This window comes from Solanum dulcamara, chromosome 2, assembly GCF_947179165.1.
Source record: "Solanum dulcamara chromosome 2, daSolDulc1.2, whole genome shotgun sequence".
NCBI classification, from domain to species: Eukaryota; Viridiplantae; Streptophyta; class Magnoliopsida; order Solanales; family Solanaceae; genus Solanum; species Solanum dulcamara.
Genome location: NC_077238.1, coordinates 69,434,183 through 69,448,294, shown reverse-complemented (window position 1 = coordinate 69,448,294; position 14,112 = coordinate 69,434,183). Strand labels below are relative to the sequence as shown.

The window sequence follows — 14,112 nt, the reverse complement described above, 5'->3', positions numbered from 1 at the left end:
ACCGCCTCTAAGGCAAGATACCAATTGGAACCTTCTTGGTTCCAATTTCCTTTACTTGTGTCCCTTCATCCGTGACAACGACATCCAGTCTACTTCATTGCGATACCAATTGAAATCCAGAGATATCAATTAGTCTTATTTCATACCATGAGCGACAGACCGCTTGACTAAGAGAGAAAGAATGGAACTACTTCTTAAAATATTTCATAGCTTCATGAAGATTAGATGTGGACGTCAACACACCAATCCACATGAGTCTATTCCACACTTTTTTTTGTATTGAGAGACTGGTAACCTATGCTCTAATATCAAATTGTCATGACCCAACCCACCGAGCCGTCAAGAGAGAGGAAGGCCCAAGACTTGGATCAAGTGAAGTGCATCAAATATGAAGAAGGTAAGGTATTGGTGTAAGAGACCCTTATTAAGCAAAGATAGCAAGCGTACTTCCGTAAACTATTAAACGAAGAGGGGGACAGAGATATGGTGTTAGGTGAGTTAGATCACTCAGAGAAACATCGAGATTTTAAGTATGGTAGGTGTATTAAGTTTGAGGAGGTGAAGCGTACTATTAGTAAGATGAGTAAGAAAAAAATGACATGATTAAATAAAATTCCAATAGAGTTTTGGAAGAGCACTGATAGAATAGATTTGGAGTGGTTGACTAGCTTGTTCAATGTCAATTTTAAGACGGCTACGATAACTAAGGAATGATGGTGGAGTACAACAATTCCATTGTACAAGAACAAGGATGGTAATCAAAATTGCAACAACTACATGGGTATTAAGTTGTTAAGCCATACTACGAAAATTTGGAAAAGAGTGGTAGAGACGGGGATGAGAAGCAATATGTCTATTTCCAAGAATCAGTTTGGATTCATACCGGATGATCAACCATAGAAGTCATCCATATTGCGAGGAGACTAATGTAGAAGAATCAAAAAAAGAAAAGAGACTTACATATGGTGTATACCTTGAGTGGATAACTTATATTTTTTTAAATGGGTAAATATAAGGTTCAACCTATTTAAGCTCATACAAATATGGACAACATTGATAAAACATGAAAAATCATATATACCCATATATCATCCACTTATAATAAAAATATCTAATTACACTATTTGTTTTTGAAAATAAAAATAAAAAATTAGGGGTGGGGTGGATGTGTGGTATTCTGGGGATAAAAAAAATTAAAAAATTTTAATGTATTTTTTGTAAAAAAAATTTGAGTGTGGGATGGGGGTGGAGGGATGTCCCGGGGGTGGATGGGGGTAGGATGGACAATTTTTTTTTTTAAAAAAAAAAATTAGAGTTTTTTTGAATATTTTTGGGGGATGGGGGTAGGGGTTGGGTGGGTAGGGTCGGGGTACGGGTGGGATAAGGAAAAAAATTATAATTTGAGGTTGGAGGAGAGTTTTGGAAAATCATTTCCTTAATTTTTGGAGGAAAGTCATTTCCTTAAATTTGAGGGGAAAAAAATTGATTTGAAAAACATTTTCCAAAATATTTAAGCCAATCAAACATGAGAAAATAGGAAAATATTTTCCGAAAAACATTTTCCTTAATACCAAACACACCCTAAGTTCAAATAGATTTTAACTTAGAATGCTTTTATCCGGGTTAGGACTTAAACTAAATAATTAGTATAATTCTCAAATGTGAATTTTAAACTTTTTAAGTCGTTTTTCTAAATCAAACCAAATAATTATTCATACATATAGTCTAATATTGAAAGTTAGTTTTAAATAACGATCGAATTAAAATGAAACAAAGGAAAAATCACCAATCATGCAATAGAGTCAAATATTTCAAACAAGAAAAAATACTCAGCCCCTAGAACCAGTAACTATTCTAGTCTTAGAGAAAATAAAATTCAGTTTTGCTTTATGTACATTTTTAACTTATATAAAGCAAATACTGGTATCTAATTTGAAGATCTTTGAATCCTATACTAGTATCTAAAATAACACTTAGTTTGTGTTCGACATGGAGACCCAATTGATCAATTTTTTTAAAACCATTTATCTAGAAAGATAAGTTTATTAAAAATGAGGAAAATAACTTTTCTAATAGAAGTAAGGAAAACAAGTTCTATAAGTGTCATGCTATATTGATTGTGTCATTTTCAACCTCCAACACACATCATCTTCACCCTACCCTCATAGCCCCCATCCCCACCACTCCACCCACCTTTCGTATTATTTGTCAAGATTATATATATAAAAAATTAGAATAGTATTTTTTTTCTTACATACCGAACATAAGAAAATAAATAAAAAACTCACTTATTTTTTCTAAAAAATATTTTCCTCACTACCGAACACACCCTTAGATACTAAGTAAGAACAAAATAAAGGAAAAGTGAGTTCTAAAACCATGTGGCTAATACTTTGACGCTTTGAGATATTTATACGGTGAGTTTGAAAATCATGTTGCTAATACGTTGACCACTTTCAAATATTTACCTTCTATCATTTAATAACGAAAATTGTCAAAAAAAAAAACAACAAACTTGGCTTCGCCTATCATTTCGTGGGGTAGATGTCATCATAACTTATATGATTTTGGATCGTGACAAAGATGATCTAGTTGAGAATTGCCCTTTTTATCCCTCACTTTTCTTTCTAGAGTTAATTTCCTAAATGGTAACTCAGTTTTAGAAATTGCCTTTAAATATCATTTTTGTTTCATTCAAAACAACAATATCACTCACCTATCACTATTTTCTTCAAATCTTGTCTTGTCGTGCATTTACATTGAGAAAAAATGATTCTCTGGCATCTAGATTGTTGGTTTTGCTTGAACAAGATGGCTATTGTTGTAGTGCTATACACTGTTCTTACAAAAAAAATTGAGAGATGCAAACTTGTTTTGTACTATTGAAGCTAATGTTGAACACTCACAAGTAGTTGCTAACTGCATGGATCGAAACGATGAAGCATTGTCATGATTTTTTTTCTTTCTCCACCATGTCTGTTGTATTTAGTATCTGATTTGTAGTTCCATCTTTAATAATTAGATATTTGAATGTGAAGAGAATCCTATAATATTGTGTATCGATATGAAACAGGTGCAAATGAAGCAACATGGATATCGCAGATTCATATAACTGATTCCGACTTGTACAATCTACAAGGTTTCTTCTTAACATTCTTTGTGTACAAGTTGGAGTCAATTATATGAATCTGTGATATCCATATTGCTGTATTTGCACCTGTTTCATTTCGATACTCAACAATATAGAATTCTCTTCACATTCAAATAACTAATTATTCAAGATAGAACTACAAGTTTATTACTAAATATAATAGACACGATGGAAAAAAAAAATATCATGGCAATGCTTCATCGTTTCGATCCATGCGGTCAACAACTACTTATGAGTGTTCAACATTAGCTTAAATAGTAGCAAACTAGTTAAGGTTGCATCTCTCAGAATTTTTATAAGAACAATATATAACAAAAATAGCCACCTAGTTTAAGCAAAAGAAACAGCATAAACCCAAGATTTGTTACGAATGGTAATTTCTAAATGTCATTTGATAATTAGCAACTAAATTATAGCGGTTTATGAAATTTTCTCTAATTTATACTTCTTCCGTTTTAAAAAGAATAACCTAGTTTGACTTGACATGAAGTTTAAAAAAATAAAAAAAAACTTTTTAATTCTGTGGTCCTAAATTAAATTTTTTCAAATGTACCAAAATGTCATTTAATTTTGTGGCTTTAAATATGTCACGTAGAAAAATAAAATCAAAGTATTGCTCAAAAAGAAAAATGGTCATTCTTTTTTAAATAGAGTATCAGTGAAAGTAGATCGTTCTTTTTATAAATGGAGGGAGTTTGTCTAGATTATGTGGAGTACAATTTTTTTGAGATAACATTTTTTTTCTTACGTACTGAACACAAGAAAATAAGTCAAAAACTCACTTATTTTTCTAGAAAATATTTTCCTTTCTTACTGAACACACAGTTACTAACTAAGAACAAAGTGAGTTCTAAAACCATATTACTAATACTTTGACGCTTTGAGATATTTGTACAGTGAGTTCTTAAACCATGTTGTTAATAGTTCGACCACTTTCAAATATTTATTAAAGTTGTGGTTCTAAATTAAAGTTGTATCAAATGTACCAAAATATTCTTTAATCTTATAACTTTAAATATGACACGTGAAAAATTAAAATTAAAATATTATTGAAAAGGAAAAGTGGTCAATTTTTTTAAACAAAGTAAACATGAAAGTAGATGAGCATTATTTAGAATATGGTCTTAAGTTGAGTACTAATCATGAGTCACCTTATTGTGACACTAGCATTTCCTTTTTTATTTATTTTATTCCTAAGTGAAAAAAGGAGATTCACAAATTAACCGTTACCAACCACCTAATCTTAGTGTCCACTGTGTTCTTCACTTCACTTGCTTCAAACATCTCCCATGTTGTCACCTTCCTCCAAACCCTAACCCTAACTCTCATCAATGTCAAATCCGAGAAGCCTCTTCACCATTCAATCTCCAACCAATGCATCTTTTTCTTCCCATTTTACCCTCAAGAATCCTTCAAAATCACACAAACAACCATTCCCTCCCAAATTAGTCAGCTACAGGAAGCTCACTTTTAGAGTCCACTGTTCCTCCCAACCTTCAAGAACCCCACAGAATTCAAATCTAATTTCTACCCTTATCAAGATTCTACGCGTAGTACCGGATTGGGCTGACAAAATTCAAGAAGGGGGTATGAGAAAAAAGAGATCTTTATACAAACATGAAACTTGGGTGCAGCATAGAAGTTCTTTAAGGCATGTTAGACACTTGTTTTCGAGCTTCAATTCGCGGGTTGTTTTGTCTTTGATTCCTCCTGTTATAGTTTTTACTTCATTTGCTTTTGTGATTGCTACTTATAATTCAGCAGTTTCATTGCATTGGTTGCCTGAGTTTTTCCCTATCTTGAGAGCCAGTCCACAGCCATATCAGTTAACAGCTCCAGCTCTGGCACTTCTATTGGTGTTTAGGACAGAAGCATCGTACTCGAGGTTCGAAGCAGGGAAAAAGGCTTGGACTAAAGTGATTGCTGGAACTAATGATTTTGCTAGGCAGGTCATTGCTTGTGTTGATAAGAGGGATGATATGCTCAAAGAGGCACTTTTGCATTATATCATGGCATTTCCAATTGCCTTGAAGGTATATAGTTAAATCATTTTGGCTCACTATAGTCTTTGTATGTATACCATACATCTTTATTTGTGGCCTTTCCTCAGGGGCGGAGCCAGGTAGGGCTAAGGGGAGAAAATTACACTATTTATACATGATTTAAGTTATCTTTTTATGTATAAATAGAAGATAATGAATTCCCTTTGGCTACTTTGTGTGTTTACTTCTCATATTTTGAACCTCTTTAGTAAAAATTTTAGCTTCGCCACTGTCTTAGATTATACTCAATCATTCTTGCTATGGGGTTACAATTGGTACCTGCACTCAGAGGCGGATTTAGGATTTAAGATCTACGGGTTCAAGCTTTTAGTATTGAACCCATTATATTTTTAAAGTTATGGGTTCATGTATACTATTTATTGCAATTTGAGTGAATTTTTACGCATAAATTTATATTTTGCACTAGAAGTATTTGTTCATATAAACCCGGTAGCAACAAGCTGCATCCGCCCCTGCCTGTACTCCATGTAGGAGAGAAAATCATAAGTCATAGTTATTGATATGCTATATCTGCAACTAGTTCTGTAATGACATCGGAGGAAAAGGACAAGATGACAAAATTTCAATAAATCACTATTTACAAGGGAAAGTAAGGAATAATCTGCTATCTACTTGCTAATGCAATGATCAGGTAGTTGAGGCTGAAAATGCAGTAAATTTCTAGAATGTCTCTGGAAATTCACACACGAAATGTAGCTATAAATAATGAATACAGTCAGTCACTTTTGAGTTATTTTCAAAATTTCAATGGTCATGTGTGTGTGTGTGTGTATATATATATATATTTATATATATATTTTATAAACGTGGTGTCAGGCCAGCTTGCGCGCACCTTGACTAATTCCACGGGATACCTACTCCCTCCCTCCAGCAACAGGTATCAGGTAACTCTATCTATCAAGGCTAGGACATATGGGAAGAAATCACCTAGTGTTTTTGTCTCTATTGAGATTTGAACCCGAGACCTCATGGTTCTCAACTCACTTCATTGACCACTATGCCACACCCTTGGGTGCAATGGCCATGTATATTTTATCTTGTTGAAGCTTAGATAAACGATCTAACCTTTTCTGTCCATTTTTCGATCATAAATTAGAAGGAAGTTTCTCAAAACTGCATCAATAGGCCTGCTATTACAGTATTGTTGTTGAGGTTCAACTGAAATGACTTTAAAATCATAGAAGCTTTGAATCCTTATTTTATATTTTAAACATGGAACATATGGTACTTTGATCTCATTGCATATTGATTCAATAATAAGTTGTATTGTGCATGCACGATTTACTTAAAAGCAAACTACATTTTCTATGATAAGCAAAGGGATAAAGCTCCTTGCCTCTTGCATAGTAATTACCACTAAGATTGCAGTACTTCTGTGCAGTGCCACATAGTATATGACTCGGATATAGCAAGTGATCTCAAAAACTTAGTTGAGGCTGATGATCTAGCAGTAATTCTCAGTTCCAAGCATCGACCTCGTTGCATCATTGGATTCATTTCTCAGAGCCTTCAGTCGTTAAACTTGGAGGGGGCGATACTGAGTCAGCTGGTAATTATTCTTCAAAAAGTTGTACTACTTTTAAATGAAGTAGAAAAGTCTCCCAGTGGCTGCATCTTTTATTTCTGTTTCAAACTTTTTTCCTTTTGGCGTATTAGAAGATTAATGGAAGTAACAAACCATAGAAATCTTTGTTGTCGTCAAAATTTCTTTTCTTGATGGATTGTGGAAGAAAGATATTCTGTGGTTTCTATATTTCTCTTAAGATTTAAACCGTATGAATAGTTTCCGATGACTTATGATTTTAAAAAAGTGCAGGAATCAAAGATTTCTTGTTTCCATGAAGGTATTGGTATATGTGAACAACTCTTGGGCATACCTATTCCCCTTTCATATACTCGGTTGACATCAAGGTTCTTGGTGCTTTGGCATCTAACTCTTCCTATAATACTTTGGGATGATTGCCACTGGATTGTGGTTCCAGCTACTTTCATAAGTGCTGCTTCCTTATTCTGCATTGAAGAGGTCAGATTTCATTTTCTTCTCCTCATTTTGCCAAGCTTTCCGTCTATACTCTAACCAGAACTCCAGAAGAACAAACACTTCATGTTTTATTTATTTTCATGCAGTAGAGATCAATTTATTTTCATGATTCTTGTAGTATTTTTCCGTGATTTCTTTACTTCCATTATTTCTTTTTCGATTTGCTTTGATATGCTTTTCCTTGAGCGGATGGTCTATCGAAAAGAGTCTCTCTACCTCCCAAGTTAGGGACAAGGTTTGCATACTCTCTAACCTTCCCAAATCCCACTTGTTGGATTGCAATGTGTATTTTGTTGTTGTTGATGATGAGGAGTGTCGAGGATGACTAATAATATCAGTCCCGTAATTCATATTTGACCAAAAGAGGATGTTCATTTTTGCAGGTTGGTGTCCTTATTGAGGAGCCATTTCCAATGCTTGCACTTGATGAGCTATGTCAACGTGTTCACGACAACATCCAAGAAGCAATGGCAAACGAAAAGCAGATTCAAGAAATATTAAACAGCAAAAGAAAGAGACGTTTTAGTGAACACTCTCCAAATGGTTGGCCAACCTCATAGGATGATTAGGAAATACGCCTTAAACTAAAGACTGAAGTCTTCTCTATCATGACTTCAGCAACTGTACATAAAGAAGGAATGTCCCATATATGAATGTTGACAAGGGACAGACTTATTTCTATTTCTATACATATATATGTAAATATTGTTTGAAATCGGCTCCTGTTTTGACTCTACCCGAGAAGGGTGTGGGCTTTACTATGTAGGTGATGTGTTGATGTAAAAGGGTAAGGTGATTGCCTAACTTCCAGGCAGTTGAAAACCCACGAGAAAACTATCCTACTAGCCATAGTAAAACACCAAAATTAATTAGAAAATAATATCCTACTAGCCATCGTAAAATACCAAAATTAATTACAACGTAAAAAATGTCTGAGCCCGGGTTCGAACCGGGGACCTCTAGTGTGTGAGACTAGCGTGATAACCAACTACACCACCCAGACTTTATAGGAAAGAGTCCAGATTGTCAATAATGATTTATAATATGTTCAAGTTTTATTATTTTCATTTACATCAAACTAATAAATATAAGAAATACATATTTTATACACATATTTATCACTTAATAATAGTTAAGTAATTAAAGTATGTTTCACTGTTGAGTTTAAATGTACGATTAATTTGATGTAACCAAAAACAATTTTCACACTTAATATTAGTGAATTTATTTAACAATGTTGTTCTCTTCATCCTTTAATTTAGATGTGTATATTATACTTTAGACTAATATGCATATAATATATAAACTAGATATAGGGTTTCGTGCAAGTAAGAGCTCAATATATATTACTTTTGGTTTCAATTTATGTGATACCTGTACAATTTAAAAAATCAATCAATATTTAATATGATTTTTATATATATTTTAAGTTGTTAATTATTATACTTTATAGTACTTTTTATGTAATTTTCAAATAATATATGTTAATTCCTCTGTCTCAATTTATACACTAACCGAATTCAAGAGTCAACCAAATTTTTTATATGTCTTCAAAATTTTTAAGTTGTTAATTATTGTGATTTATAGTACTTTTTATGTCATTTTTCAAATAATTAATTTATGTTACTTCTTTTGTCTCAATTTATGTGGTACTAATAGAATTTCAAAGGTCAACCAAATTTCTTTATATGTCTTTTAAATACTTTAATTTGTTAGTTATTGTGAATTATAATAATTTTTATGTCACTTTCGAATAATATATGTTACTCTCTATGTCCCAATTTATGTGACATTAATAGAATTTCGAGAATCACTTAAATTTTCTATATGTCTTTTAACTTTTAAGTTGTTTATTATAGTGATTTATAGTTCTTTTTATGACATTTCAAATAATATATGTTACTTCATTTGTCCCAATTTATCTGATACTAATAGAATTTTGAAAGTCAATCGATTTTTTTTTATATGTTTCATAAATATTTTAAATTGTTAATTATTATAATTTATATTATTTTTAAATATATAACAAATTAAAAAAATAAATTAAAATTTTAAAAATATTATTTTACTTGAAATGATTAAAATAGCCCCGCAAACTGGCAACACAAGTACACAACCATCAGTTGCTTTCAAGCGGCTTCTATATTGAGAGAGTATAGTTGAATTACATATATATAATAATAATAATAACACTTAGAGCCCGTTTGGTTATATCTACAACTAGAATATGGTTACCTCATTAGGGAACTTTTAAAAAACCTCAATCATACAACTGATAAGTTCAAGAATATAAAAAAAGAAAACCTTGAAACTTATTAAGTGGAGCATGAAGAACTATTTAGGTGTCATTTGTTTGCATGAAAATTAAAATTTTTGTGTCTGGATGCACATCTAAATAATTAAGATGTTATTTTTAGATTTGAATATTGAATGATTAAACATGATTTATTTATTAATATCTGAATATGCTTAGTTTATTTATTTTTAAAAATAATAAATAAACAAATTAAATAAAAATAGTTAAATATTAACAAAATATAAAAACTTAATAAAATAATATCACTATTTGATTAAAAAATAAAAAAATATTTTTGTTCGTTAGTGATGGTAGAGCTAGATAGTATGTAATGATGGTAGCGGTGATGGTTTATGTTAGTGGCTAGTAATGGTGGTGGTGATAGTTGTAATGGTGGAGGTGGTTGGGATTGTGGTGAATGACACTATGATGATAATTGATAATGGTGAGGGTGGTGGTTGTAATGGTGAAGTTGGTTGATGTTAGTAATTGACTGTGTTTGTGGTAGTGGCTGAAGAATGTGTGGTGGTTGACGATGGTGGTGGTGGTTGTGATGGTGGAGTTGATTGATGTCAATAATTGGCGATGTTTTATGGTGCGGTTGAAGAATGAGTGGTAGTTGGTAATGGTGTTGGTGGTAATTGGTGTTGGGGGAGGAAGCACTACAACTAAAGTTTGATATGATAATAAATAATGAAAATAAATTGGACAAGAGAATTTTACGTGGAAACCCCTCAAACAGATAGAGGGGAAAACCACGGGGTAGAAGGATCTTACTATGATAATATGGGAGTACACTGCTCTCAAATACAAGGAGAAAACAACAATTAACACTTCTCTCTTGTAAAAGGAACAACTTACTAAAGAGGACACTCAATACTACAATATTTATCTTGGTGTATAACTCTCTTTGTGTTCTTACTCTTTTGGATTGTATTTTTTTTGTGGGATAATCTAAATGAGGGCAAGATGCCCTTTATTTATAGAAAACTAGAAATGTGTAAAATCTGCGTATTGCACTTCCCTTTTTGACTACGCGTTCAAAACGCGTTTTGTTCCCTTTTTGACTACTTTGCATTCTCCACTCGAAGATTTAATTGAGAATCAATTAAGTCTTCACACCATTCTTTCTACCCAATTACTACAATGTTACATTTCTGCTAGGCCAACAAAAGATCGATACCATATAAACTTATTATTGTTGATCGGCTTCGTAAACATATCTGTTAGTTGTCATTAGTATGAATTTTCTAAATATCCACACTGCCTTCTTCCACTTTCTCACGAACAAAGTGATACTAAACTCGTATGTGTTTTGTCCATGAATGAAATGCCGGATTCTTTGCAAGATGCAAAGCGCTCTGACTGTCACAAAACAGAGCAACCTTCTCTTGTTTATGTCCGAGCTCCTCCAATAACATCTGCATCCATATTGCCTCTTTGCTAGCTTGTGTAGCTAGTACATATTCTGCTTCTGTCGTAGATGTAGCCACGATAGATTGCAGTTTTGAAACACAGCTTACAACTCCTTCAGTAAGAGTAAACACATAACCTGTGGTAGACTTGTTTTTATCAAGATCACCTGCATAATCTGAATCAACATAACCTTTAACAGTAAATTATGATCCTCCATAACACATTATAACATCTGAGGTACCCTTGACATATCTCAGGATCCTCTTAACAGTATTCCAATGCTCTCTACCAGGATTAGCCATGTATCGACTAACCACTCCTATTGTTTGTGCAATGTCAGATCTTGTACATATCATGGCGAACATTAAACTTTCTACTGCTGATGCATACCATACTCGAGACATCTCCATCCTCTCTGCTTCATTGTTAGGACTCATTCTTGAGGATAACTTGAAATTAATAGGAAGTGGGTAAAAATTGACTTACAGTCTTGCATCTTAAAGCGTCGCAAGATTTTCTTCAAGTAGTTCTTTTGAGAAAGCCAAATCTTCCAATTATTTCTGTCTCGGTGAATTTGCATCCCTAGAATCTTATTTGTTAGTCCCAAGTCCTTTATTTCAAACTCCCTAGCCAAATGTGACATACAATAGAAAAATAACAAAATCGTCATCACCAAATCTCTTATAATAAACACAAGGATCTGAACTATATTTGTTGTATCCAAGGCTTATAATGAAGGAATCAAATCTTTTATACCAACATCTCGACGCCTGTTTGAGACCGTATAGATATTTGTTCAACCTACAAACGAAGTTCTCTTTTCCCTGTTCTTCAAAACCTTCTAGTTGGAGCATGTAAATTTCTTTTTCAAGCTCTTCATGAAGAAATGCAGTTTTGACATCTAATTGCTCCAAGTACAAGTCAAATATAGCACACATCACCGGGACCACTCGAATTATTGTAAGTCGAACCACCGGAGAAAATATCTCATTAAAGTCTATACCTTCTTTCTGAGCGAATCCTTTCACCACCAATCTTGCACGATACTTCTCCACTTGATCATTACCATTGCGTTTGATCTTGTAGACCCATTTGTTTCAACGGCCTTCCTTCCTTGTGAAATTGAACAAGATCCCATGTTTTATTTTTATGAAGAGCTTCAATTTCTTCTCGCACTGCTGCCATCCACAGAGATGATTTTTGACCTTTCATAGCCTCGTGAAAAGTTGAATGCCCTCTATCCCCTGTTAATAGACAGTATGCAACATTGCCCTTTATAGAATAATTTGAGTGCCAAGCTGGTTCTTTTATCTCCCTAGTTGACCGTCAAACTTGTGGAGTTTTGATCGCAGCTTGCTCTTGTTCTTCGTGCTCTGATGTTGCCTCAGAAGAAACTAGAGCTTCTTCTATTCCTTCAACTTCAATTGTAGTAGTCTCTCATTTTTCTTTCGAAGTGCTACCTTCTTTTGCTTATATCTTATTTTCAACAAACACAACATCCCTACTGATTACCATCTTGCGGGCAGTGGGATATCACAAGCGATACCCCTTGACTCTATGAGCATATCCTAAGAAAATGCATTCCTTGAATTTCGAATCTATCTTCGATTTTTCTTAGGTGTTGTACATAACATAAGTAGGACTACAGAATAAATATAAGCGAGAATAATCAGCTGATTTTCCTATCCACATCTCTATTGGCGTTTTTAGATCAATTACGGTTGATGGTGACCGATTAATCATATAACAAGCAGTTTTGACTGCTTCAGCCCCGAATAGTTTTTCCAATTCTGTAGTTGCCAACATAGCTCTTGTCCATTCCAACAAGGTTCTGTTCTTCCACTATGCTACTCTATTTTTTTGTGGAGTATATGCCACAGTGAATTATATTTTAATACCTTCTTATTTACAGAAGTTAACAAATTCATCACCAGTGTATTCTTCTCCATTATATGTCCTCAAACACTTGATCTTTTTCTCAGATTCAAGTTCCACCCGCGCTTTGAACTTTTTGAAAACCGAAGAAACATCTGCCTTTCTTTTGATTGGATACACCCAACTTCTTCTGGAGTAATTGTCGATAAATGACATAAAATATTTCACTCCTCCTAGGGAATCCATCGGTGCTTGCCAGATATCAGAGTGGACCAGATCTAATATTTCCTTACTTTTAACAGAGGACTTCTAAACTTTAGTCTATATTGCTTACTGGTAATGCAATGTTCACAAAAGGGTAGTGAAACCATTTTGAGCCGTGGAAGAAGCTTTTGCTCAACAAGAATCTTCAAACCTCATTCCGACATATGATCAAGTTTACGATGCCATATCATCGTTGATTCTTCTAATGAACTTGCTGACGCAGTTGATGTTTCTTCTTCTTGGTGTGTTTCACCTTTAAGCACATATAGATTTGCAGCAAGTTTTTCTGCTTTCATCACTACAAGCACTTCTTTTGATATTTTCATGACTCCACCACGAGTCTTATATGAACATCCATTATCATTTAATTGTTCCAATGACAATAGATTTTTCCTTAAGTCTTTTACATGTCGTACCTCCTGAATGGTGTGTATCGTACCATCATACATCTTTATTTTGATGGACCCAATACCAATAACATTCAAAGCATGATTGTCTCCCATGAACACAGACCCTCCTGAGATAGGATTATATTGATGGAATCATTCTCTCCAGGATGTCATGTGTCATGTTGCTCCTGTGTCCATGATCCATACATCAGTGAAACATTTTCTGCCTTCATTATTTGATATTGTTTTACTACATAAAATATCGCCATCATCTGAGGTACTTGCAACATTCCCTTGAGCATTTGATGAATCAAGGTGTTGACTCTTTTTCTTGAATCGACAATCTTTCTTGAAGTGCCCTTTCTTACCACAATTGTAACACTTGATATTCTTCTTACTTCTTGATTGAGATCTACCATGATTGTGACTCCTACTGGGACCATGTTCCATTGGTCTTCCTCTCACCATCATCAAAGCTTCAGCTTGCTGCGAACTTGCTTGTTTATCTTTCTTATTTTTGCGCCGATTTTCTTCTTCTAAGACAGCGACTACAATTTTATCGAAAACTAGACTATCCATATTGTTTGTCAGGTTGATGATGAATTGATCATACGAGT

General features: G+C 33.6%; 1 protein-coding gene and 1 non-coding gene across 4 annotated transcripts; one reads left to right on the top strand and one right to left on the bottom strand.

Annotated features, from left to right (window-relative positions):
* Positions 1-4,363: 4,363 nt before the first annotated feature.
* On the top strand, positions 4,364-7,991 carry LOC129880659 (voltage-dependent chloride channel 1, chloroplastic-like). Of its 3 annotated transcripts, none has more exons than XM_055954788.1 (5): positions 4,365-4,802; positions 5,016-5,184; positions 6,596-6,763; positions 7,031-7,237; positions 7,639-7,991. In XM_055954788.1, the coding sequence occupies exons 1-5, from the start codon at positions 4,483-4,485 to the stop codon at positions 7,813-7,815; spliced, it is 1,041 nt and encodes a 346-aa protein (XP_055810763.1). In that variant the 5' UTR covers positions 4,365-4,482; the 3' UTR covers positions 7,816-7,991. The 3 variants fall into 3 exon arrangements, with proteins under 3 accessions (XP_055810761.1, XP_055810763.1, XP_055810762.1); XM_055954787.1 differs by having other exon boundaries at positions 4,962-5,184; XM_055954786.1 differs by having other exon boundaries at positions 4,364-5,184.
* A 193-nt stretch (positions 7,992-8,184) lies between these two features.
* TRNAV-CAC (transfer RNA valine (anticodon CAC)) lies at positions 8,185-8,258 on the bottom strand. Its single transcript has one exon. It is a non-coding gene; the product is annotated as a tRNA-Val (tRNA).
* Between the last annotated feature and the right edge of the window lie 5,854 nt (positions 8,259-14,112).

Excerpts from the sequence above, each read along its gene's own strand:
- LOC129880659 (XM_055954786.1), top strand. The coding sequence starts at position 4,483 with ATGTCAAATCCGAGAAGCCTCTTCACCATTCAATCTCCAACCAATGCA. Across the intron at positions 5,185-6,595 it reads CATTTCCAATTGCCTTGAAG|TGCCACATAGTATATGACTC; the intron begins GTATATAGTTAA and ends ACTTCTGTGCAG. Across the intron at positions 6,764-7,030 it reads GGGCGATACTGAGTCAGCTG|GAATCAAAGATTTCTTGTTT; the intron begins GTAATTATTCTT and ends AAAAAAGTGCAG.